Here is a 25751-nt window from a genome sequence, read left to right on the forward strand (position 1 = left end):
GGCTTTTCACTGAACTTCAAAATCATCCTGGAGTTGGGCAAATGTAGCAGAGAGAACAATTCATGAGACAAGGTAGCCCCATTTTCTGTTGGTGCGATGCCTGTGGACAGATTGTTTGATTTATTCATTTGCTCATGGCTTGCTGTGATTTAGTGAACGTTTTATAGAAAATAATGGGCAGCCCATTACCTGTTCCTCAGGTTCATTGTGTCCAGTAGGAGACACTCATAATTCATTGCCATGCAATAGGCCAGCTAAATCACATGGCATTGCTTCTTCTGCCTGACTGGATGATTGAAAATTCCTTATACAGACGGCGGCCTGGATTTTTCACGTATGCAATGAACAAACTCTTGGGTGTTCCTCAACACCATTACTTGTGATACTTTCCCTGACTGTGAATTCGTGGGAACAGCAACCACCTCACACTTAGTTTAACTGCTAGCAATAAAAAGACTGTGAATCCGGTTAATGTGAATTTGCGATAACTGACTGCATGAATCTTCATGGCTTTTTTGCTGTCAGTGTTTGCCTGGCTCTGCTTAGCTCTCTCCAGAGCATTTTGCGTGTTCAGCTATTGACTGATAGCACTCCTTTTCACAAGCTGTAAAAGTGAGTATCTCGGCAGAGTCCCTTTGCTAACTGTGACAGCTACTGAGTGTGTGACTAACATTTCACACACACTGATATGACCCTCACCAGCCATGTGGAGAACCAACGGGTGAGATGAAAGGGAGCATCCTTCACTTCTGATTGAGTTTCAGAAGCAAGGAGAACCAAAGAATCTGATAATTTACAGGGAGCACCTAATCTTCTAGCTGCTTGAAAAGTCACCGGCTAACCTGGATTATAGCTGAATATTCCATTTGATAGTACGGGTTCCAAATGCCAGCGGTGCCGTGGGAATCATGAATAGCAAGTGGAAATAGTTTCTCATCTGGTGAGAGTGTACACGTCTCATCACTGGCCCAACAGCTGGTATCGGTAAGACTGATTGTCAGGCAATAGCCAAAGTTACCATCGCTTTCACAAACGACGGGGTTTTCCAGCAAGTTGCTTCAACAAGTTGAACCTCTCTAGTCCGGTACTTTTGGGACGTGACCGGTGCTGAACTAGAGAATTTGGCGGACCACAGGAGGTCAATATTGCCTAGCAACATTACCAGCTGCTCACTGAACTCTGGGAGACATTAAGGGGTAAATTAAAGCTAAATCACAACACAGAACACTGTGAACCTGGACTCGTGGCTGTAAACAAACTTTATGGGACCACAGGAAACTTGGCCACACCCGTGCTAAGTGGACATCCGGCTAACTCAAATCATGCCAGACCACAGAGGTTGCCAGACCAGAGAGTGCCGGTCTAGAGAGGTTCAGCCTGTAGATGGCATGGACCCAACGGGCTGGGATTCAACCTTCCCTCGTCATTCCAACCCAACCCAAATCCAGCTGGGGCGCTGGAAATATGGGGAAGGGAGTGGGGAAAGGCACATAGAAAACATGACCAGTTGTGGTCCTTATTGTGTGTAGAGGGACTCATGGGAGCAGTGGGGATGGGGGGGGGGTCCTTTTGCAGGAGAGAAAGAATCTGGGGCTACATCTAGACTACAAAGAAAAGTCGGAAAAAGATACGCACATGGTGAACCGCAATGTGTGTATCTTTTTCCACTTTTCTTTCGAAAGAGGCTTTTCCAAAATGTGGTGCCTCTACATGGCGCCAATTTTTTGAAAAACTGGCTCTTTCGAGCCATTCCTTCTTCCTCGTCTAACGAAGTTTGCAGGGATGGCAAAAGAATTGTCCACGTTTCTGATTTTTTTTTTCAGAAAAGTGGATGTGTTCCTCTGGTAACCTGGAAAAGTGCTGCAGTGTAGACTAGGGGCGGCCAACCCATGGCTGCGCCCCACCCCTCCAATGGCCCTTGTCCCTCCCACCCCCGGCTCCCCTGTGCTGCTCACTGGGGTGGTAATTCAAGACGGCAGCCCTCCACAGGAGCTGGATAGCTTGTTTTTTAAAGGGGCAGCCTCCTTTTTTTTTTTTTGCTCTTGACAATTCTGGTGCGGCTCTTTGCATTTTGTCCACTGTTGTTTCGGCTCTCTTGTTAAATGGGTTGGCCACCCCTGGTCTAGACGTAGTCTGAGATATGCCCCAGCCAGGATCATAAAAGGAAAACATGTCCTGCTTTCCCAGAGATTTCACACCCACCTCTGGGTTCCGCGGAGATCCTCGCATTTTTACATGGCTGTGAGATCATACTGGGCATGGGGCACTGTCCCACGGAGGGGCACTGAGACCACTTACAGAGTGTGAGAAAGAGTTTACTCGACAGCCTTAGCTGGGAGCCAGCTTGTTCGTAGCTCCTGCACTAAGCTCCAGAGGTTCCGGATTTGGTTCCACCCTTCAGTGTCGCAATAACATGGTCCTGAGGAAAGCGTACATACTGCACTCCAGGCAGGTATCAACCTGAGCAGCAGACATCACAGGAAACTTTACACCTCTCACAGCTGGGAGCCGCTAACGCTGCTGGTTTGGCCTGTGAAGGCCTGGTAGGCACGGATGTCATGGCCAAATTCCCTCCTTCCCACTCCGGCAATGCAACCTGCAATCTTGCTGGAAGCACAGAGCCCCGCCTGCCTCTTTGTGCAACCATCCGCTCGCTCAGCCGGGTGCGCTGCGGGGAGATCTGTTTGCCCAGAATTTGGAGAGGCTCTTGTCTCCACGGGAAACTTCAGCCGAGTTTGAAAAGTCCTTGATGGGGGGGGCAGAACATGGGAAAAAATTAATCTCGATGAAAGCCTCAACTAATTGACAGGCTGAATGGAAGGTCACCGTGGGCCTCAAAACGGTGCCAAGGAACCTGTCCGCTCCAGGCAGCGCAGGCTAGCTCAGCCAACAGCCTGCCTGCCTGCCTTACACAGCGCTAATTAGCTACATTCCCTTTGTTTCCTGCACTAAGTGAAGAGTCACTGAGGAGGAAGGGAGTCCAGGAAACAGCTTCTCAGCTGACAGCAAGGAACAAAACACCACACACAAAGCTGGCCCCCTCCCCTGCCATTACACAGCCCTAGGAAAGGAAGGGGGATTTTAAAAAACCCACGCTGCAAATTAAATAGAGTCTGATTCCTCTGGAGCCTCTTGGTTTCCATGGTCTATTATGGCTAGAACGCCTCAGGACAGACTCATGAGGGCTGGCGATGCAGCCAGGGTGGCCTTGAGCAGGAGGAGAAAGTGTTAACCCCGCAGCCTCTGACAGTGGAGGAAGATAGCGGGAGCTAGGAGCCAGAGGAGAGAAGACGGCAGCCATTTTCCCTCCCTGCTTTTTCAGCCACCGAGGGACTTTCCTGCACCAGGACTTACGCCACCAGAGAACAAGCCACCAGCTCTGCTGGAATAGGAGAAGCAGATGAGCACAATGAAGAATGACGGGTCCCATGGCACCTTAGGGTATGTCTACACTAGCCCCCTAGTTCGAAGTAGGGTGGCTAATGTAGGCATTCGAACTTGCTAATGAAGCCCGGAATTTAAATATCCCGGGCTTCATTTGCATGTTCCCGGGCGCCGCCATTTTTAAATGCCCGGTAGTTTGACCTACCTGCCCACGGCTACACGCGGCACGGACTAGGTAGTTGGAATTAAAGCTCCTAATTCGAACTACCTAGTCCGTGCCGCGTGTAGCCGTGGGCAGGTTGTTCGAACTACGGGCATTTAAAAATGGCGCCCGCCCAGGAACATGCAAACGAAGCCCGGGATATTTAAATCCCAGGCTTCCTTTGCAATTTCAAATGCCTACATTAGCCACCCTACTTCGAACTAGGGGGCTAGTGTAGACATACCCTTAGAGACTAACCAAACTAGAGAGACTCATGAGTATTCGTGAGCAAAACCTACGTCATTGGACGAACTGGAGTGGAAACAACAGAACCCAAGATAGAGACAAGAGCAGCAGAAGTACCTATCAATTGTAGGACCTGTGTTAATGAGGCTAATGAAGTGGGCTGGGTGTGTCCCATTCATAGCTTTTGATGTGGAAATGCAGATGGTAAAGGTGGAAGAAATTGGCTGGGTACTGTGGCAACCAGTTAATGTTCTTATTCAAGCCCAAGGTAACAGTGTCAAATCTATCGAGGAACAGGATTCTGCATTCTCTCTCGGTAACTGTAAAAATAATTGTCTCTGGAACTGGTTAGAGAAATTCCTTTGTAGAAGTTTGGCTACTTTTAAATCCACGACTGAGTGCCAGGCAGGTTAAAATGTTCCCCTCCAGGTGTGTGTGTGCGACCATTTCTCGTGTCTGTTTATCCTTTGTCCGCTAGCCATGGCCGAGGGGCGTGGCTGGCACATGCTGGCCTAGATCGCATTAGCGGATGTGCAGTTGTCTGAGGCGCTGATGAGGTTAGGGCCTGCGTGGGTGTGGCTTGTGGCGCTGTGTGGACAGAGTTGGCAGCGGGGCTTGTTCCTGGGTGAGTGTCTGAGGTGTGGTGCGCACAGGAAAGGCGCTGGCTCAGAGGGCTCCGGAGATGTTAGAGGCCAACCTCCAAGAGACAAAGGAAAATATTCCCAGCACAGCACCTCGCGCCAAGGGGCAAGTCCATAATCCTCCTCCCACCGGTTTGCTGCGCCGGCGCCCTGTGCCAGATGCTTCCACGGGAATGCACTGGCCGGCCCGTAGCACCGCTGGCGGTGAGATGGACTCGAACGCCATGGGGCTCAGCTGTGCCTGGAAGGTGGAGAGTTTGGGCTGCAACCGGCTCGTCTTGGAGCCTGGCCATGAAGGCAGCGTGGAGCAGGAACCCGGGCTCCCTGGACCGTGTGAGTGCGGTGCTACGCCCCTTCCGATACCCTGCCTGGAGGCGATACCCTGCGTGCCCGTGTGCAGGGAGACTGGGGGCCATTCAACTGCCCCCTCCCGCTAACTTCCAGCCCCTTGTGGGGCACCCCACGCCCGGGGCAGTAAGGGAGGAGCAGCCATTGCGCCCTTCTGCTGTTGCCGCTCGCCTTTGTGGAGGGGGCCCCCTCTGCATGGCGGAGCAAGGACCGAGTCAGACTGGCTGGTGGGTGGACGGAGAAGGGGCTCCTGCTCCAATGGGGGTCAGGGCCCGGGCTGAGGGTGCTGTGTGGTTGTAGCCACGGAGACCCCCCCCCGGCAAGAGTCCCTTGTGCCCTCCCTCTGCCCGCCTCAGTCGGCAGGCCTCAGCCGTCCAGGCAGCCCGCCGATGGGGGAGAGGGTCAAACGGGGCAATTGCTTTGGGGCCTGGTGACTCAAAGGGGCCCAGGGTGCCGACCACCTCTGCTACTGCACTGGCAGGCAGAGCCCCCGGCCGTTCAATGGCTGCTCAACGGCCACACGACATGCTCCAGGCACCGCACAGAGGACCAGGTGCTCTGGCCCTGCCCCTTCCATCAAGCCCTGCCCCTTTGGCTCAAAGCCCCACCCTTCCGTCCGAGGCCCCGCCCCTTCCATTCCGTCTGAGCCCCGCCCTTTCCATTCCACCCAAGGCCCCGCCCCTTCCATTCCGCCATTCCACCCGAGACCCCGCCCCTTCCATTCCGCCATTCCACCCGAGACCCCGCCCCTTCCATTCCACCTGAGGCCCCGCCCCTTCCATTCCGCCATTCCACCCGAGGCCCCATCCCTTCCGTCCAAGGTCTGCCCCTTCCAACCGAGGCCCCGCCCCTTCTAGCTGAGGTCTTGCCCTCTTCCAGGATCATGGAGCCACCCCCCTCCCCGGGCCCGCAGTGGCTGTTGGCCCCCTTGTATCCAGGGACACGGGGTAGAGCAACAGGCCTTGTTCGGTCAGCCTGACTCCCCAGGGCCCAATCCCTGCTGTGCCATCTCTTCCACCCTCCGCCCACCCCACCGCGGCTGCTGCTCGGTGGCAAAAACGAACGGTGCCATTGGGTTTTCTTTAAAAAAAAATCCATTTATTGAAAACCTCGCGTAACACTTTGTACAGGTCCCCCGCCCCGGCTCAGACCTGCCTGCCCAAGAACGGAGGCTGAGCAATGCTGCCGACAGACCCAGCCCGGGCTGCCGACTTGTCAAGCCAGCGACTCCCCAGGCAGGTTTTGTGCACACACATTCCTGGGAGCTGTAGGGACAGGAGGCTGCAGGCCTGGTCCCAACACCAGCCGATGCTCCGTAGGGTCCCACAGCACCAGTGGCTGCCAGAGCAACCCTAGGCCCAGCCAATATGGCTTCCATATTTCAGCCGCCGGGCCTGCCCCTCCTCATATTAAGGTGCCAAGCAATTTGACCACCTCTGGACATAGGCCAAGTCTACAGAAGCCACCAATGTGTTTCAGGCGGACCGGCCTCGGCCCACGAAGGAACCCGGGAATTGCCAGCCTAGATCAGAGCCAGTCCAGTCTCGTGACTCAGACAGTGGCTCGTACCAGCTGCTTTAGGGAAAGCGCAACAGAACAGCTCGAGTTGCTTTCCTCCGCTCTGCCTGCTTGCACAGATCACGGGCACATCAGGGCTCTGGCTCCCTCTTTGGTGAAAAGTGTCTCAAAACTTTTGAGACTTGGATCTGTAACAATGCAAGTGTAAACCGGCAGCGCACTGAACTCCAGGTATGTTTGGGGTGATATCCCAGGGGAATCTTTCTGGGACTGGCTCAGTCTGGTTCAAAATGTTTCTGAATGGCTTGAGGGAAGAGACAAACCACGTGCCGTTCATTCCCGGGGGCGGCGCAGCCAAAGAGCTGCAAACAGCACAAGGATAGAGAAGTAAAAAGCAATCCAGCGAGGTTAGGAGCAAGAGGAGCCATGGTCTCAAGTCGCAGTGGGGGAGGTCTAGGTTGGAGATGAGGCAAAACTATTTCCCTAGGCGGATGGGGAAGTGCTGGGCTGGGTTCCCTAGGAAGGGGGTGGAATCTCCATCCCTAGAGGTGTTTAAAAGTCCCAGCTTGACAAAGTCCTGGCTGGGCTGACTGAGTTGGGTTGGTCCTGCTCTGGGCAGGGGCTGGACTCGATGCCTCCTGAGGTCTCTGCCTGCCCTGGGATTCTATGATTCTAAGAGCACCTTTAACAAATGAGTTAGTCATCCTACAAATTTGCAAGTTAATTCAGCTGGGACAGACAAGTAAACCACAGGAAACAGAAAGGAGCCATGCTGAAAGAGGCCTACAAGTGACAGAGGATGGCAGCTCAGATTGGCCTTTGCAGGGAGACAGTGAAACACAAATCAGTACCAGTGTGTGCTGCCTCTGCAGAGGCATCACATTATAGATTGATGAGGTGCTAATTAGTGTTCCCTGGAAGGTGAGTGCCAGAGGAGATGAAAATTCCAACCAGCTGATTAGCAGAGTGCCCACGTATGTTTCTATGGGTGGTGCACCTTCACTCATGCCTCAGTGCACATAGCAAAATTTATTCTGCACCTGGATGGAAAAAAATTGGTGCTATCTCCTCTGTGAAATGCAGGAGAGAATATACCTGGAACATAGCGCATGGCCGTTGCCCTCCCAGAACAAAGCCGGACAGTTTGGGGAAAGGGAGAGTCAAAAATAATTACAACAAAGCGAAGGAGACGGAGTCTGAGAAAAGAACGTTCCACTCAACTATGAGATGCCTAAGGACGTGGGTGTGGATTGGATATGGTAAGTAATAGCTGAAAGGAGCAAACTTGAAGGAGTAGAGCAGTTGTTTAAGGTGGCGCCCACTGGCGTGTGTGTGTGTGTGTGTGTGTGTGTGTGTGTGTGTGTGTGTAACATGCACATGCAGGTGTGTGTTTGTGTGTAGTCATACTGGTAAGAGTAAGAGATAAAACTCAGCAAAGGCAAATTCAGGGTACATAATATCAGAAAGACACTGCAGGATGCTGCTGGGTTTGCTAATTTCTGCCAATATGATTCTATAATATTTTGCGTAGGTACAAGAGAGAGGAAAAAGGGAGCCATCACAAAACCCTAAGACCATATTAGACCCTCTTAGACCAGGGACTCTTGGGCGGGTCTCTCCCCAAGTTAGGGGCATTTCTTCTAACATTACTATTTCTATCACGTTGTATAGGAAAAGATACGCTATATACCGCACTAGGCTCCCGCTTCCTGGGATCGAAGGGCTGGCTCGTTAGCATCTAATCGGGTTTGTATATGTATCTAAAGCACAAATACTTGTCTGAAAAGGACATCGCTTTCCCTTCTCGCCCAGGGAGCTGCAGGACCAAGATGAACACAAGTGTGGAGGCTGCACTTTTCCGAGTGCCTACGAACAAGGACAGTCTTCCTCTCTGGGCTGGAGGGGTCATGTCCGGGAAGAAGGAGGGTTATAAAAATATACATGTGTGCCGGAGGAAAAGGAAGGCGGCGTGCAGAAAGTCCGATCACCACCTCCTCTCTTTCATGAGCTTCGTCGCCGACACCGGGCGGTCCTCTCGCCTCTGGATTATACATAATCCTTTCCTCCCACAGGGGCGGTGTTGGGATAGGCTCGGGTGGGGGGGTAGGATGCCTCTCTTCGTGGACAGGAGCAGCAGAGGAAGGCGCCTCCCAAAATGGTGAGAACAGCAGCTGCCCAGCCGATGAAGAGGGCCAGTCCGAATTCAAATCTGGGGAGAAATAACCAATAAGGATTCAGATCAAAACGTTCTAGGAGCAGAGGCAAAAGGACTCCAGCAAACTCCGGCCAAACACGCAGCAAACCCTCGTTCAGTAGACCTATACTGCCAGGCCTAAAAATACGGAGTCAGCCCCGCTTCCCTCCCCGAAATCATGAGATTGGCTAACAAAAGAATGCTATTTAAACACAGAAAACACAGTGGGTTTCTTTGCCTGGCCTTCCAGCTTCTGAGCTTGCCGATAGCACCTGGGTCATGTTTCCAAGTCTTTCTTTGCTCCCACAAACTAGACCAGGGGTGGGCAATAATTTTCGATGGAGGGGCCATGCCAAGATTTTGGTAAGTGGTCAAGGGCTGGGGAGAGGGGTCTGGGATGGAGATCAGGTGCCAAAGGGAGCTCGGGGTAAGGGACTGGGCTGCAGGAGAGGGTGTGGGGTCGGAGAGGGAGTTTGGATGAAGGAAATGATTGTGACCTGGGGCAGTGGGTTGTGGGGCAGGGTCTGGGAGGGGGTATGGGTGCAAGAGAGGACTCTGGCCTGGGAGAGGGATGTAAGGGGGGGGGTCTGGGATGGAGATTAGGTGCCGAAGGGAGCTCGGGGTAAGGGAGTGGGGTGCAGGGGAGGGTGTGGGATCGGATGAAGGAAACGGTTGTGGGCTGTTCCATGTGACTCTCTGTGCTGGGGGGTGAGGAGAGGTTTCACATGCTGCCCCCACCCCCAGCAAAATCTTTCTGCTCCTTTTGGCTGGAAACCGGCCAATGGGAGCTGAGATACTGTGCTGCGCTGCTCCCTCCCCCAGCAAAATCTCTCAGCCCTCATTGGCCAGTTTCCCATTCCCCTCCCACCCGCAGCGCAGAAAGCCACAGGGAGCCACAGGTGAGCCCACCAAGGTCACAGGCCTGGCACTATTACGCCACTAGTGTATTTGGCCCAATGGCAAAATGCATATTTGATGCTCTTACAGTGGGAGTTAAATAAGTCAAACTGCCATTGCGGAGAGAGGGTTTTGTGGTGAAAACATGACACAGAATTGAGCCCACAGTAGGATTTCACACTACAATGCACCACAAAAGGCTTGGCGAATGAGTTAGTCTACTACAGATCACCACATTTTGCCTCCGGGTTCACCACTCCCGTTTGGCCATTTGTTTGGCACAGGAAATCAGATGAAAAGAATCCAGATCACTTCCCCGATGCCCAGAAAATATGGAGCGCAGCAAAATAGCTTCACACAGCCCTTTGCAAAAACTACGGACGCTCGTTAGAACTAATTGGCAGCAGGGAGGTTGTAAGCATCACAGAAAGGCACATCAAAGGCCAAAAGCGTCTGTGCAGCTTTGCTGGAACATTCAAGACTCATTGTTCTGATGTTTATAGCCGACTGTGCTAGACGCCAAAATGCCAGAGCTGGCTCTGCCATTCACCTGCTGCGCAACTCTGGGCATACCACTGTTCTTTGCCTCAGTTTCCCCATCTGTCCAATGCGGTAGGGGTGCTGTCTCTATATTGCAAAGCACTTGGAGATCTACAGCCCCTCGAGGAACCCCATGGAATATATTTATTTCAGAGCAAAAGTTGCAACCCCACCCTAATTTTAGTTTAATATCAAGGGATAAACCAGTTAAATCGCCATTCAAGTTTGCTTTAAATTCAACATTTTAAAAATGAAATTAAAAATGGGGAGAAAAGTGAAACCAATAGTCCTTCTTTTACAAAGGCGAGTGGTTTACAATCATTTAACACTATTTCACTGTTTGTTCACCAGCTGGGCTCCTGACTGGCCTTCCCATGCTGTTACATGATCCCAGCCAGGAGAAAGGAGAGTCCTGGCACGGCAAAAGCGACAGCAGGAGATGAAAAATGGTGGTTTCAAACAACTGAAGAAGCAGGACTCTGCTCCACTGGGCCTGGATGGAGCCAAGCACATAAACATCGGAGAGAGTCCAACAGGGCGTGACCAAAATGATTTGGGGGCTGGAGCACGTGACCTACGAGGTGAGGCTGAGGGATTTGGGCTTTTTTAGTCTGAAGAAGAGCAGAGTGAGGGGGGATTTGAGAGCAGCCTGCAACTCCCTGAAGGGGCATTCCAGAGAGGATGGAGAGGGGCTGTTCTCAGTGGGGGCAGGTGGCAGAACAAGGAGCAATAGGCTCAAGTTGCAGTGGGGGAGGTCTAGGTTGGAGATTAAGAAAACTCTTTCCCTAGGCGGGTGGGGAAGCGCTGGGATGGGTTCCCGACGGAGGGGGTGGAATCTCCATCCCTAGAGGTGTTTCAGTCCCGGCTTGGCACAGCCCTGGCTGGGATGACTGAGTTGGTTGGTCCTGCGTGGGGCAGGGGGTTGGACTCGGTGACTCCTGAGGTCTCTGCCCGCCCAGGGATTCCATGGTTCTAACATCCCTGGAGCAGGTTTACTCCTGAGGAGTCTGGTGGGAGTGCGAGACCCCAGAGGCTGGGTTCGCCACGGAGCCGTACGGCGGCGTGGATCTCTGTGCCGAGCGCGACCGTTCCAGCGTGGCACCATGACGCCCTGGCATTGCACCGGTGTCAAAGTGCCAGGCGGTGGGGAGCCGGGATCCACGACCTTTCAGGAGAAAACTCGAAAAGTCCCCGAATTTATACACGCCCGTGGGGGGCCTGCTCTAGTGGTAGGATTTGGGAGGGGGGATGCCGTCACGTGGCTCTGGGTGCAGCCCAGAAGCATGTGTCAGCTCACTCCCTTCTAACGTGAGCCGTGGGACAATCCCCCAAGCTGAAAGCCAGGGCGAAGTTCCCATGGACTGGGAGGGGTCAGTCCCTGCTCTGTGACCCTCCTTTGCTGGATGGTTCAGGGTGGCGAGGCAGAACTGGCTGTTACCTGGTGTTGACGGGGGTGAAAGGGTTGTAGAAATCCCGCGCCACTCGGCTTCCATACCAGGAGGTGGCCACCAAGACAGCAGAACCTGCCAGTGAAATTCAGACAATGAAACGGTTGGTCAATAGGGAGTCCCCCTCTGCCCCCCAGCAAAGATTTGTGCATTGAGGAACTGCCGTTGTGAGCACCCACAACTTGAGGGCAAACGTGAAGCTGCAGGCCGGCACTGGGTGGCAGAAATGAGGATCCAGCACCATAGACACAGTCTGGCCAGTTCAGCCACAAATCCCAGGGCATCCTAGGGGGAGAGTTCACCACCCTTGCACTGGGGACAGCCGCCTTGTGGGCTTCCGGGAGGGCAGGGGACTGGACTTGATGCCCTCTCGAGGTCCCTTCCCGTTTGGGCACGCGATGAATCTGGGTCCCTTTGGTGGCATAGACCTGACATCTCAGTGCTCTTGGGACTTTCCAGCTCATGAGACAGCCAGGACACTAGAGAACAGGCCAGTCCAGCTCATTAGTGTAAGTCTTTGGACCACTGCCATTTTGGAGAAGGCCGACCAAATGAAAGACCGGCCCTAGGACATGCGATGTATGCCTCCAACTTCCAAGGGGTTAATAAGTGAAGGCAACAATTGTTTCCAGATGTTCCCCACACAACTAACAGGTATTGCCAGGTAAACCCTTCTCAAAAGCCGGCCCCTAGAGGTGGGTTCGGTCTTAGAAAAGTTACCCACCTGCCACAATGAAGATAATGCCGCCGACGACAGCCATCCTCATCTTCCTCACCTCGTCATCCTCCATGCACCTCATGCATTTCATGCCCACCACCGCAACAAAGATGGCCGCGAGTCCCAGGAGAATGCCAATCACCATCAGTGCCCGAGTGGCCTGCAGACTGCCTGCAAGGACACACATCATGTTGTGTTGGGTTAGGGTTCCCAGGAAGTCATCAGCATGTTGAAAAGTACCCAATGCACATGTTGGAACACAAGTTATTGGGCTTATGTAGAGGTACTGGAGAAGTTCTGTGCTTTGCCCTACTTCCAGTCCCCATCTCATCTGAGGAAGTGGGTTTTGCCCCCAAAAGCTCCTGATACTATATATTTTTGTTAGACACTAAGATGCCCCAGGACGACGGGTTGTCTATGAAGAACTGTCAACATCAACCTGGTCATAAAAAGTAATGGGCACACAAAACCGCTTCTCGAGTCAATGACAGTTCAGAATGTTCACTTTTTGTGGGATTTGGTCTTCAACGACTTTTTTCCCCTAATCGTTTTAATCCCACTTTTTAAAAAAAGAATAACATCGTTAGTTATCAAGGGAAATACGTTCGGTTTTCGGCTCCAATCTGGCAACAACATTTTTACACATGCTTTTAAGCACGGGAATAGTTCTACTATGATTAATGTAGAGTTCATCACTTTGGAAACCCACAGCATTAATTTAGGCGTCTCAGAGCTTGTTTAGATGGCATGACCATGCGCACAGATGGGAGATGGTGCGAATTCTAATGTGGGCCGACGTGCTGCGCACTAAGTAGGCATGAATGCCCTTTCAATTAGAGCTGTTCTGAAAAAATTGTGAAAAAAGTTCAGTTTTGTCAAAATAGCTTTTCACCGGAAAATGCCGTTTCGACAAAACCGACTTTTTTCACAAAGCTGTGCTGATTTCAATAACTTTTTGTTTAGAAAAAAATGGACAATGTTGACATTTTTGGAATGCAAGGTTTGGATATTTCATTTGGAAATGGACTTTAGTTTATATTTAAAAGAAAGGGGTCAAGGCCGGTTTTTTTCTAAATGTTTTGGCTGATCCAAAAATTAAAACATTTCCCCGGAATTTTACGGCTTGAAACATTTTGTAATTTTGGCTTTTCATACCTGTTCAGAATGAAAAGAATCAAAATCTCAATTGTTTGGGATTTGGTTGGGTTTTGTTTTTTTGTTTTTTGTTTTTTTGTTTTTGTAAGGATAGAAATTCCAATTTTCAACCAGTTTTACTTTTACCACATCGTCCCTGCTCTCCAGAAATCAGGAAAATGCAGCTATTGAAACACTGGATCATGCCTGCTATTTAGAACAAAAATGACAATTTCCTGAGTTCTTGCTAATACAGGATGAAACATGTTTTTAACAAATGCAAATGATGATCATATCTGATTGCACACGTTTATGTCCATGCACACACACCATCCCTATGCCTGATTTTATGCCACTGCAGTCAAGGGCTGCAGGATCACATCTTCTATTTCTGTGCCACTGCTGCTTTTCTATTCCTGCACCTTCCAAACTGAGCATAAAGGACGTGCTGCGAATCATGTTAATGCAATTTCCTCCTGTGTGAGGGACTTTGCCATGGTGACTCTGTGCATATGTCTACATTGCTGGTAGCTGCCCGATTTTCTTAACATGGGAAAAAGCATAAATTGAAATGGTCACGAGAAAAAAGAGTTTGCAGAGATGGAGAGAAGAAGACTGTGAATTAAGTCCCATGATTCAGGAACCAGGCAAAGCAAGTCTGGAGATGTCTGAAATTGCATGGTCTCACTTTTCTGTTGATTGATATTTACTGTGTGGGCAATAGCTGCTCTGTTGCATTGTTATCCTGTATGGTGCAATAATGCAAATATTACAGGATTCCAAACGCAAAGGCACTGGGTGTTATAAATTCCAGCATCTAAACTTCAGGTCTGTCTAAGCTAATCTTCTAGGTTTTGGTCTGCATTGGCAACCCAGGACTGGGGTGGCCGTAGGAAGAGAAACAGTTCTGAGCACCCAGTTGTTTCTCTTACATTTGGAGACGATATACAAATTTCGGCGCGATAAAATGCTAAGAGGGACAAGTCAGGTGTGCAGCCCTAGCTGGGTCACTTTGGGAGATGGGTTCCTCTGACGACGATACATTTGAATACAGCTAAACGCAAGGCCCAGGACCGAAGACGGGGTCACACCAGATGGGGGACGCCCCCGTCACACTAACCATGGCACCTGGCATGATTCTTTAGCTGGGAGACCACGCAAGATGCTTTGCTGCATGAGCAGGAGCGTATCCGGGCGGAGCTCTTACTTCTGTAGGTAGCATCCAAGGGCCCATGACTGGAATACCGGGCCCGGGCTTCCCTCAGAAGAGGGTGTTGAACAATTGAAGAGGGTTCAGAAAAGGGCTACGAGGCCTGGACAACCTCCCTAACTGTGAGGTGGACAAAGCGCCCTCCATTTGGTGTATCCAAGGCAAGGCTCAGAGCATGGTCCATACAGTCTACCCCCCTCTGTGCCAGACCTACGGAGGTTACGTGCTCCGCCACAGAGCCTGGCTCTCCATCTCAGCTGTAGGGAGACCTGCCGTTAGCTCCAGGTTCCGACTCTGGACACGGCCACGAACCCACGTCTGTCCCAGGTAGGTCGTTAAGCCATCATCTTCACTGTAATACCCAAATCCTCCACAGCCCCCGCAGGATCCTTTCCTGGCCTCTGCAGGGCAAGCGCCCAAACCTGGCTGGGGGGGTTTCCCCTTAGTCTGCACCAGGAGCAGGTAAAGACGCACACCAGGAGCAGATCTACTGAGAAGGAAGGTGCTACTTTGATGCTGTTTATTAATCCGCATGACACCGATCCCTTTCCCGGACACTGGCGGTTGTTCGCTTTGTCTTCTCCTGGAGTCTAGGGAAGATCCCTTCCTTAACAGGTGGGGGGAGAGGGGTGATGACTAATGTGACAGCATCAAGGGCTCCTGATTGTTGGACGATGGCAGAAAGGTGCCAGACTTAAGGCAAGTCAGGACCAGCCTCTGTGTACATGTTCAACATGTGATTGGTGCAGGAGTGGGTTGTGCTGGGGAGTGAGAAACAGTCAGATCCAGATCCCTGGGAACTGACACGCCCTGCCCAAGAAAACCCCCCTCTGGTCTTTTAGGGGATTTTCACTTTCCAAGGGGTGCGGCGTGGCTGGCTTGTGTTTCCCTGACTGTCCTTGAAAGGGAAAATGCCCATTCAAGCAACACAGGGAATTTCCACTGAGTTTCCTTTGTGCCACCATCGGTCATGCCAGGGGAGCCAACAGGGTCGCCCGGGTTAAGCATGGCAGTGGCTCCATGCTCCCAGAAGGGGCCTCAGGCAGAAGGGGCGGGTTGGGGCAGCCAGTCTCAGCGCTGGCCAGAGCATACGGCACAGTGCTCCTGCGGTGATTCTGAAGAGCCCATGGTTCCAACCACAGCTAAGCATAAATCTACTCTGGCTTGCTGCAGGGTGACTCCCACGACGTCGGGGAGCGTACGCGAATCAGAATCAGGCTCGGCTTGTCTATTCTTAGGCTATTAGGCAAGCAGAAAAAATCATCTAGCTCAGTGATCCGGCATGGGCCATTTCCAACCAAAAGAACATCTGGATTGGGGCTTGTTTAGTCTGCAGAAGAAAAGGGGGGGGGGGATTTGGTAGCAGCCTGCAACTTCCCTAAGGGAAGTTCCAAAGAGGCCGGAGAGAGGCTGTTCCCAGTAGGGACAGACGGCAGAATGAGGAGCAATGGGCTCAAGTTACAGTGGGAAGGTCTAGGTTAGATATTTGTAAAAACTCTTTCCCTAGGCGGGTGGGGAAGCGCTGGGCTGGGTTCCCTAGGGAGGGGGTGGAATCTCCATCCCTAGAGGTGTTTAAGTCTCGGCTTGACCAAGCCCCGGATGGGATGATTGAGTTGGGGTTGGTCCAGCGTTGGGCAGGGGGCTGGACTTGATGACTCCTGAGATCTTTTCCAACTCTTGGATTCTATGATTCTAACACGGTTTCTATTGGACTTTCTTCATTCTTGTCAGGTTATGTTGAATAATTTTTCACACTAATATTTGTCCAGAAAAGATCCCATAGAGAAGACAGACACGAAAATCAGCTCGCGTGAGGATACTCCAGAGCCCCACATGGGTTGGGTGCTAAATTTTGCAACATCAGCAGCATTGCGATGGCCAATGTGGTGTAAACTGTGATTTTCTTAGTACGTGTGGAAAGGTTGTTTTTCAGCTGTACTATGACCATATGTCAGATACCATGTGTCAGGTCTCGTGTGCCTAATTGTGGCTCACTCGGATTGTGAAAGAGATGCCCCGAAAGGGAGGGAGGGTTTGAAAGTGATGAAAGAGTTTCGCAAGAGGCTGAGAACTCAGGGAGTTAATCTAAATATTGCACAACTAGGAGTAAAGGCCCAGTTACTTGACACAAGAGGTAATACATATCGGTAATGAGTTACCAGGGAAAGTAGTTGGCAGAGAGGAGTTTAAGTGACTTTAGAAGACACCGAAGGAAATTTTAGTACTAATCACCTATTACAGCATTGACTTCTGCAAAGCTTAGCTCCTTATTAGCTTCCCGAGATCCCTGCCGAATGGGCAAACAAGGATCCTCCTCCAAATTTCACAGCTGGGGAAACAGAGAGATCACAAGATTTCTCAAAGGCACACGAGAAATCAGCAGCAGAATGTGAGGTTAGAAGCCACGGGTGCCCAATCCTTAATCAGCTGTTCATTCCCAGAGGCCACCCAGCCCCCGAAGCTTGGGCAGAAAATGTGAGAACGGAGGCATTTAGTTAAGGAGGTGTTTGCTAGGACCAGGTTGGCTGAATAGGACCTTTTATATTCCCAAAGAGTTTCCTGTTTCTCATCAGCGATCTGAGAAATGAGAAAGAAGCAGAGAGGTGCGTTTACCTAGTCTCTACCTAAAGATCACATTGGATAATAACACGTGGTCATGAATCTGACAGAGCTCCCCAGGAAAAGCTTCCGGGAAGGGTCAGAGTTAAGGTTGTTGTTGAGACCTTTACTGTGTTTGCTTTTTCAGCATTTAGGCTAATGAACTAAACTCCTGCTACTTCTTCCCTTTGTTCTTGTTTTTTTCCTTCTGAGCAGCCTTTATGATTTTAGCTCTGTCTTAATGAAGGGTGCGAGGGAGCGAGCGTGGAAGTGGGTTGGTGTTATTTGTTCATTTGTGTTTGCCTGTGAATATCTGTACTGTAGGGGTCTGTTCTCTTCCTTTCATAAGAACAGCCAGACTGGGTCAGACCAAAGGTCCATCTAGCCCAGTGGCCTGTCTGCCCACAGTGGCCAATGCCAGGTGCCCCAGAGGGAGTGAACAGAACAGAGAATCATCAACTGATCCCTCCCCTGTCACCCATTTCCCACCCCTGACAAACAGAGGCCAGTGACACCCAACTGGGCTAATATGGACCTGTTCTCAGTGAATCTGGTGCTGTTTGAATGTTCAGTGAAATGTTAAATAAAAGCTAGGGTAGGAAGGGGACTGGTGTGATTCTTGTTACCCCTGCACCTTTAAAACAAATTCCCTTGAGTGGCTCCGTGTGTCACACACAGATTTATCCTGTGCCGGGTCTCCGCTCAAGCGGATTCATTTCTTGATGGGCGGCTGATCAGCTGACGTGTCTGTGTAGCTTTAGCGAGACTATTTTCCTTACCGCACCTGGAACGGTCTCTGCTCCAAAGCCATGCGAGTCTTAGGCAGCTAAGAGATGGCAGCATGCAGGTGAAACTGACAAATGTGATGCTGCTCCCTACCCCTAGGACAGCAAGAACCGCCCCTGAGTCACAAACAGCCCATGAAGTGTGGGAAACATGTTGCTCAAGCTATTCCAAAGAGCTCAGTCAGGAATATTCACTTGCCACTGGGTTCTGTGCAAACCAGAGCTACTCACCAATGCCAAACCTTCACAAATGATTCACTCAGCAAGGCCGGTCTAACCCGCCTTGCTGTTGTGTCAATGTACCAGTGCGGCTGATGATAAACTTTCTCCTTTATTGTCTTTCACAGAAACACCACAGGGCTAGTTTCAAGATTAGGCAAAGGCCTCTCTTTGTGGCAAAATCAGTTCAAAGAAGGATTCTCAGAGGCAAGAAGGTTTAAAAAAATGGGCTTTTATCTTATGCAGAACAAACATCTAACATGCTGCAAAATGCTAAGAGTGATTCACCCTGGTAAAAGGGACGGGTGCTGAACTCCAATCAAAAGGTGTCAGACCGATAACCCAGGCCAATGAAGTTCTCTCTCAAAGCATACAAACTCTTGGTGGCAGTAGTGGGTTCCTTATCCATGCTGCCCTACAGGGCGTGGGTGCATAACCTGACAACTCCAGTCATGTTGAGGTGCTTACATACCCAGGGCACATAAAGTTTGGACGCCCCTTGCTGGAAAGGAATGATTAGTGGTGGTGATATTTTTGGTCTGGCTCTTCATCTTCACAACACACTGTGCAAATGTTAACCAGTCCCCACAACAAGCAAATTATCCCCATTGTACCGAGGGGGGACGAGCCACAAGGAAGCAAATTAAGCTCTACCCATGGGAAAGCACCGATCTTGCTAAGTTCAGCTCTAAAGACAACGGACAGATAGATGACTTGTCTATCTCCATCCAGCACATTACTGGCCAAGCCAGGATTAGAAACCAGCTGTTTCCGCTACTAGCCCTTGGCTTAGTCCTTAGCCCTGTAGCTTCCCCCAGTCACGGATCGTGGTGCAGCACCTGTGAGCTGAAGATGAACACTTTCCCCCCTTCCCACGAGAGAACCGCCTCAGGTAGGATGCTGGGGATGCGTCTGCACATGACTAACGCTGCTGGGCCCGGAGCGTATCCAAGGCCGTGTTTGTTTTGAGGGATGGGGCGGAGAGGCAGCTGGGAGAACCCACCCGACCGCGGCTGAGTCTCCACTTGCCTTTCCCAGTGGCGCCATTCCACAGGGCGAGGAATGACTTGGATGGGAACGGCCCTGCCAAGAGCCAGGGGGAGGAGCTCTCGTGCGCTGAGTGAACGAGCGGGGGCCGAGAACGGATCCTCTCATGCCCTTGATACCCACCACCTACCCCAGTGCAGAGCAGGGCCCACTCCGCAGCAGGCCACAGGGCTAAGGAGACGAAAACAGCCACAGGCGAGAGGAGGCGCCGGCCCTTGAATTCTCTAGTGCCATCGGTGCAGCACGTGAATCCCCCGCTTCTTGAGGCGCCTGGCAACCGCTGTGGGTTGGAACAGCTCGGTGGCTGCCCAGCGACGCTCAATGGACTATGGGTCAGTACGTTCCTAGCCAAGCTTCTCTGCAGGCAAAGGATGGCCGGTAGGTGGGGGAGGGTAGAATGTGCCCCCTCCGTTCCCCAGCAGGGAGCGCACTAACCCGGGAAAGGCCCTGCGGGCTCCACCTGTCTGCCCTCCTTCGGGAGAGGATCCCCCCAACGGGAAGGACTCTGGGCGTCAGTAGGCGTTTCCCTGCGGCGCCACCTGTAGGGCCGCCCGTGAGCTGTGTGTCGTGGGAGCGAACGACCTCGAGGAGCACGGCAGCACCCCGAGCGAAGAGCTGGCGGCAGCGGAGACGTAAGATCGGTGAGCTGGAAACAAAGGGGGCCGGAGCTCGCGGTTGTGACGCGGCTTGGAAGGAGTCGTTACTCAGGCGGGGCAGGTGTTCTCCAAATTAAATCCCCTGGGAAACCAATGGCTTCAATCCAGGCTAGTACCCTCAAGGAAGTCGCATGTGCCCAGGAGTCTGTAAATCCCCAAACTCCACTCGCCTCTCCTGTCCCCAGGGACCGACAGATAAAGAGCCGGAGGCCTCACCTGTGTGCGACCTGCATACCTGCGGGGGGTGGGGCACTGTCCCATGGAGGGCACTGAGACCACGTACACACAGAGCGAAGGAGTCCGCTCTGCAGCCCTAGCTGGGAGCCAGCTGCCTTTTAGCTCCAGCTGTAGAGGCTCCTGCACTAAGCTCCAGAGGTCCCATGTTCGGTTCCACCCCTTGGCATTACACGTGCACAGAACGTCAAGTGTTGCTACGGAGACGTGAGCACGGCCAGACCAAAGGTGCATCCAGCCCGGTGTCCTGTCTGCCCACAGTGCCCAGTGCCAGGAGCCCCAGAGGGAACAGAACACGAATTATCACATGATCCCTCCCGTCACCCATTCCCAGCCTCTGTCAAACAGAGGCTGGAGACACCATCCCTACCCATCCTGGCCAATAAGTATTGATGGACCTAACCTGCGGGAGTGTATCTAGCTCTTCTTGAACCCTGCTAATGTCCTGGTCTTCTCAACCTCCTCCGGCAATCCCTACGACCTGTACGTGTATTGCACTCAGAGCGACGGTGGCTTGTGCTCACCATGCACAGGAGTCAGCGATGGGATGGGGCGAGGTCTCAGGGCAGGGCAGAGCCGATGCCCAAGCGAAAGTGGCTACCAGTCATTAGGATGGGTCATCGCAAGTCTGAGTGTCCAACGGCAGCACTCCGGGAGCGAGGTGGCGACTGGCTCCCATCGCCCTGCACCAACCCTTCTAACCATCCCTGTCTAGAGTCACCGTGGGAACCTGCAGGCGGGTCCTTTCCAGAAGGGAAGGCGACACTGTTATTATGGCGTTCCACTGGGTTAATTACAGAGGGGAGAGAATACAAGGCGTGCGCAGGGCCGGCGCCAAGCCACGGCGCTCCCTTGCTCTCAGGGGAGTCAGGGCGTCACAGAAAGGAGCTGCTGTCGCCGTGACGGTCACAGGAGAGGGGAGGGCCAAGGCGGGGGATGGTCATACTTTTTACTGGCCCGACTTCCAGATTGTCCAGTTGGAGAACTTCCCTCCCCCATCGTGTCTCTCCCAGGACATCGGCAGCATTAGGCTGGCCCTGTGCTAGGTTCTAAAGTAACCGCCCGCCAGGGAGCGAGGCAAGCACGCAGCTTTATGGACAGTCTCGTGGAGGTCAACGGCCTTGGCTTCCGTCGGGAAGAAGGTGCGTCCATGGGCAGTGGGTGACGGCACAGTTGGGGAAGGCAGTCAAAGCCCCGCCCCTTCTGACCAAAGCCACACCCCTTCCCCTGAGACCACACCCCTTCACAACCTTTCCCCCCACCCACCCCAGCTGAGGGTGTGGCCGAGGCCCTACCCGGGCAGCACAGGAAGTTTTGGAAAGGCAATGCCTTCCCCCTTGCCTACGTGACCCATCGCCCTTGGGTGCATCCTTATCTCAAGTCAGCTGCTCTGCAACTAGAGCTGTGAGGAGCTAGCGTTGAGCTAGCTAGCGCCACTAGCAATAGCAGCAGAGGCGCGGCAGCAAGGGCTGGGCCCTGGAGCAGTTACCCAGGTCCCCAAGCCTTGTTATCCAGCCCTTGCTGCTGCTGTGAGTCACACCAAAGCTTTGGGGACGTTCTCTAGGCAGGAACTCGACTGGCAGCTCACAGCAGTCCCTTCTGGCCTGGGAATCAGTGAGTCTATTAAAGCTAGGGCGAGCTGGGAGAGACGTGTGGAAATCACACCTCTCACCTCAGCGCAGACACGCCCAGGGTAACACCCTGGTGAAGACTGAAGTTGACACAAGTGAGCTGGTCTGGGTGGACCCTGGGCTCTCCCATCATCCTGGACGTGGCCCGCTCGCTCCTGGGAAAACTCTAAAGTGCTCCGGTCTCCATTGGGATCATAGAATCATGGAACACTAGAACTGGAAGGGACCTCGCGAGGTCATCAAGTCCAGTCCCCTGCCCTCACGGCAGGACCAAGCGCTAGACCATCCCTGACAGGCGTCTGTCCAACCTGCTCTTAAATATCTCCAGGGATGGAGATTCCACAACCTCCCTGGGCAATTTATTCCAGTGTTTCACCACCCTGACAGGTAGGAAGTTTTTCCTAATGTCCAACCTAAACCTCCCTTGCTGCAGTTTAAGCCCATTGCTGCTTGTCCTTGTCCAGGTAAGAGCTAGCTAGTGAAGAAGCACCCATAGGGCTCCTCCCGGGTGTAACCTCACACCCTTATGCCCTTGTTTGGCAGGGTCAGGGTCATGTTAGCGAAGTGTCAGAAGGAATCGGTTCTCGCTCATCAGAAGGACATGGGAATGGGTTCTATTTTAAACACCGGTGGTTGCTGCGGTGCTGCCGAAGAGCTGAATAAAGCTTTGCTTGTACTGTTGATCGTGCTCACAACAGGAGGTTTTCGACTGATTTCAATGGGAGCAGGATCCGGTCCCCAGAGAACCCTTCCTGCACAGGAATCCCATCGGACTAAGGACTCGGCTACATTTTGTCCCCAGTTGGCAGAAGTGTGGTCAGCAGCTCTGGTCATTTCTGGCTCAGAAGTGGAGTTGTGGGGTTAGCCAGAGGGGCTGTTTACGGCAGTGTTCTCCCTCCCACATGAAAAGTTCAGGGTGGAAATATTTTGCATAACGGGAAAAAGCTTGGAAAGTATCAACCTTCAGCAAACCAACACGACTTCCTTTGTCAGCCGGTCACATAGGTGGGTCCGCTCCCCTCCAAGTGATCAGAGGCTGGGACTGCAGGCATTTCACTCTCTCTTCCAGACAAATCTCTCTCCCACCCTCAGCCCGTAGAACTCAGTGCAAGACCTCCTGTATGACGCACAGTCATTGAGGGGTGTGAAAACCTCACACCCGCCATCAGCCCTGGGGTAGCTGTGGCTAGGTTAAGGGAAGACACCTCCATCCACCTGGCTAACACCACTCAGGGAGGCAGATCCTACGGTGACAGAAAAACGCTATTCCTTGATACAGCTATTGCGGGCTTGTCTCCACTTCAAAAGTTAGGGCAACACAGATATGTCAGTAAGAAATGTACACTCCAACTGACACAGGTTAGTAGAGTCAACTCTCAGTGTAGACGCGGCTATGTCAGTAAAGCTACACCCCAGCTGACACAGGTTAGTACAGTCGACTCTCAGTGTAGACGTGGCTATGTCAGTAAAGCTACACCCCAACCGACACAGGTTAGCACAGCTAACTCTCAGGGTAGACGCGGCTATGTCAGTAAAGCTACACCCCAACCGACACAGGTTAGCACAGCTAACTCTCAGGGTAGACGCGGCTATGTCAGTAAAGCTACACCCCAACCGACACAGGTTAGCACAGCTAACTCTCAGGGTAGACGCGGCTATGTCAGTAAAGCTACACCCCAACCGACACAGATTAGCGCAGCTAACTCTCAGGGTAGACTCAGGGGGTACAGCACTTTACAGGGGGTACTCAGCATCTGCTGACGCAGCCCCCAACGGAGGGGTTACACTAGGCACAAGGATGTGACCACAAGTGACAGGAGTAAGAAACCGTCTCCATCGGAAGGTTCCCAGCAGCTCACGCCCCTCTCTGCCACCCCGTGAGCTCAGGCTGTTTAACTAACAGAATTTTCTGATCACAGTTACAAGGACTCTAGGGCAGGGATCTGATTTTCAGCCACCTTGGTGTAAATCCAGACTAACGGGGCTGCTTTAGATTTACAGCTTGGCAGGATACAGCCGCCCCCTACGACATTATCTCAGGGAACTGGCGGTATTCTGCGATGCAGGGCGTTTTTGAAGCTCCTTTTCCTGGATTGCTAGACACAGGAAACTCCCTGCATGAAGAACACTGTCAACAACAGAAAACCTTGGGCAGAGTCTTCCAGATCGTCACATTCCTACCTCCCCCACCACGGCTCCTCACTCCTTCCATCTGGCTGAATTTTGCTGCCCTTTCCAGACAAGGCAGCTGTTTCCCCAAGCGCCGATCTCCCTGTTCCTGGTGTGTTTCACTCGTGGCACTCAAAGGCCTCATTCACTACTGACTGCTTTTCCACCTGCAGCATCTGACCCCTTCGTCAAAGTCAGGGACACAGGTCCCGTTGTATCAGTGTAACCCACACACCTAGGCTGCGTCTAGACTGGCAAGTTTTTCCGCAAAAGCAGTTGCTTTTGCGGAAAAACTTGCCAGCTGTCTACACTGGCCGCTTGAATTTCCGCAAGAACACTGACGATCTCATGTAAGAAATCAGTGCTTTTTGTGGAAATACTATGCTGCTCCCGTTCGGGCAAAAGTCCCTTTTGTGCAAAAGGGCCAGTGTAGACAGCTCAGATTTGTTTTCCACAAAAAAGCCCTGATCGCGAAAATGGCCATCGGGGCTTTCTTGCGCAAAACCGCTTCTAGATTGGCACGGACGCTTTTCCGCAAAAAGCTTTTGTGGAAAAGCATCCGTGCCAATCTAGTCGCTCTTTTCCGCAAATGCTTTTAACGGAAAAACTTTTCCGTTAAAAGCATTTGTGGAAAATCATGCCAGTCTAGACGTAGCCCTAGTGCGGTTACTGAGCAAGGCAAGTGGTACCTAGACCACAGCAACAGTTAAGATCAAGAGACCTCTACAGCAGGGGTGGGAGGCAGCTGGCTTTTAGCTCAGAGGGTAGAGGCTCGTATACTCAGCTCCCAAGATCTCAGATTCAAATCCAGCCGGTGGCAGTTACACAGAGCTACATGCATGCTTAAGGAACTGCTGACAGGTAGAAGAACAAACAAGATGTCCTGTTGCAGAAAACAGGCTTCCCCACCCGCCCACCCCCGCCCTTGGAATCACTCCTGGGATGACTCCTACGAGCAGTTCTGCAAACTTAACTAGTTCGGAGTAGAAACGTATGAAAAAATTATTCCTTTTACAGTCTGACCGTCCAACAAAACTCAGCTGTGAACAATAAAATCCAAGTAGAACAAGGCAGCAAATCATAGGAGCAGATCGTCCCTTCTCTGGCTTAGAAAACAGACCAGTGAAAGCCGGGTAGGACGGCAGGTAGACTGAAAAAAGCACACGCATGCCTGGATTCAAGGCAGCTTCAGTGCAAAACACTAGTTCTACTGACAAAACCTTTCCCACCAAGACAAGGCCTTCCCTGGGGCGACACTGAATCTGAGTGTATTTACCCCGGGGCGAGAGGCACATGCCACCCATCAAGACAGACAGCCGTGTAGGGAAAGATCGATCGGAGCCTTCTGTCGCCCCCGCTCAATCTTATCTCCCCCCCCCCACCAAAAACAAAATCCGAGGCATGTTGGTATTGGCGAGCAACGCTTCCCCGGGCCGGTACGAAGCCCCTGACCCACAGGCGTGAAGGACCAGCCACCCGCCTGGACTTACTCACCCTCCAGTTTGAGCAGGGAATCGTAGATCTTGCACTGCATCTGCCCCGTGCTCTGCATGACACAGGACATCCACAGCCCCTCGTAGATGGCTTGAGCGGTCACGATGTTGTCCCCGGCGTACGAAGACATTTTCCACTGGGGCAAGGAGGTGCTGATGATGATGCCGATCCAGCCTATGAACGCCAGCACCAAGCCCAGCAGCTGCAGAGCTCCGCTGGCCATCTCGGCGGACACCGGCTCGCAGCGAGCTTCCAAAAACCTCCGGAGGTCCTAGACCTGACCCTGAGCGTCGGGGAGCCCTGCTGCTGAAACTGACCGGCCCGTTGCCCACCTAGAAAGAGCAGCAGCAATGCCACCTGCCTACAGACAGTCTCTCCCTGCCTTTATAATCCAGGAGCAAGACTAGTGCTGGCCGAGCAGTCACTCGAATGAAGGGC

General features: G+C 52.3%; 1 protein-coding gene across 1 annotated transcript; it reads right to left on the reverse strand.

Annotated features, from left to right (window-relative positions):
- Nucleotides 1-5897: 5897 nt before the first annotated feature.
- On the reverse strand, nt 5898-25751 carry CLDN1 (claudin 1). Its single transcript, XM_006137061.4, has 4 exons — nt 25314-25751; nt 12143-12307; nt 11409-11493; nt 5898-8548 (listed from the first exon to the last, which is right to left on the reverse strand). The coding sequence occupies exons 1-4, from the start codon at nt 25534-25536 to the stop codon at nt 8386-8388; spliced, it is 636 nt and encodes a 211-aa protein (XP_006137123.2). The 5' UTR covers nt 25537-25751; the 3' UTR covers nt 5898-8385.

The sequence above is a fragment of the Pelodiscus sinensis genome, chromosome 10, assembly GCF_049634645.1.
Source record: "Pelodiscus sinensis isolate JC-2024 chromosome 10, ASM4963464v1, whole genome shotgun sequence".
Taxonomy (NCBI): Eukaryota; Metazoa; Chordata; order Testudines; family Trionychidae; genus Pelodiscus; species Pelodiscus sinensis.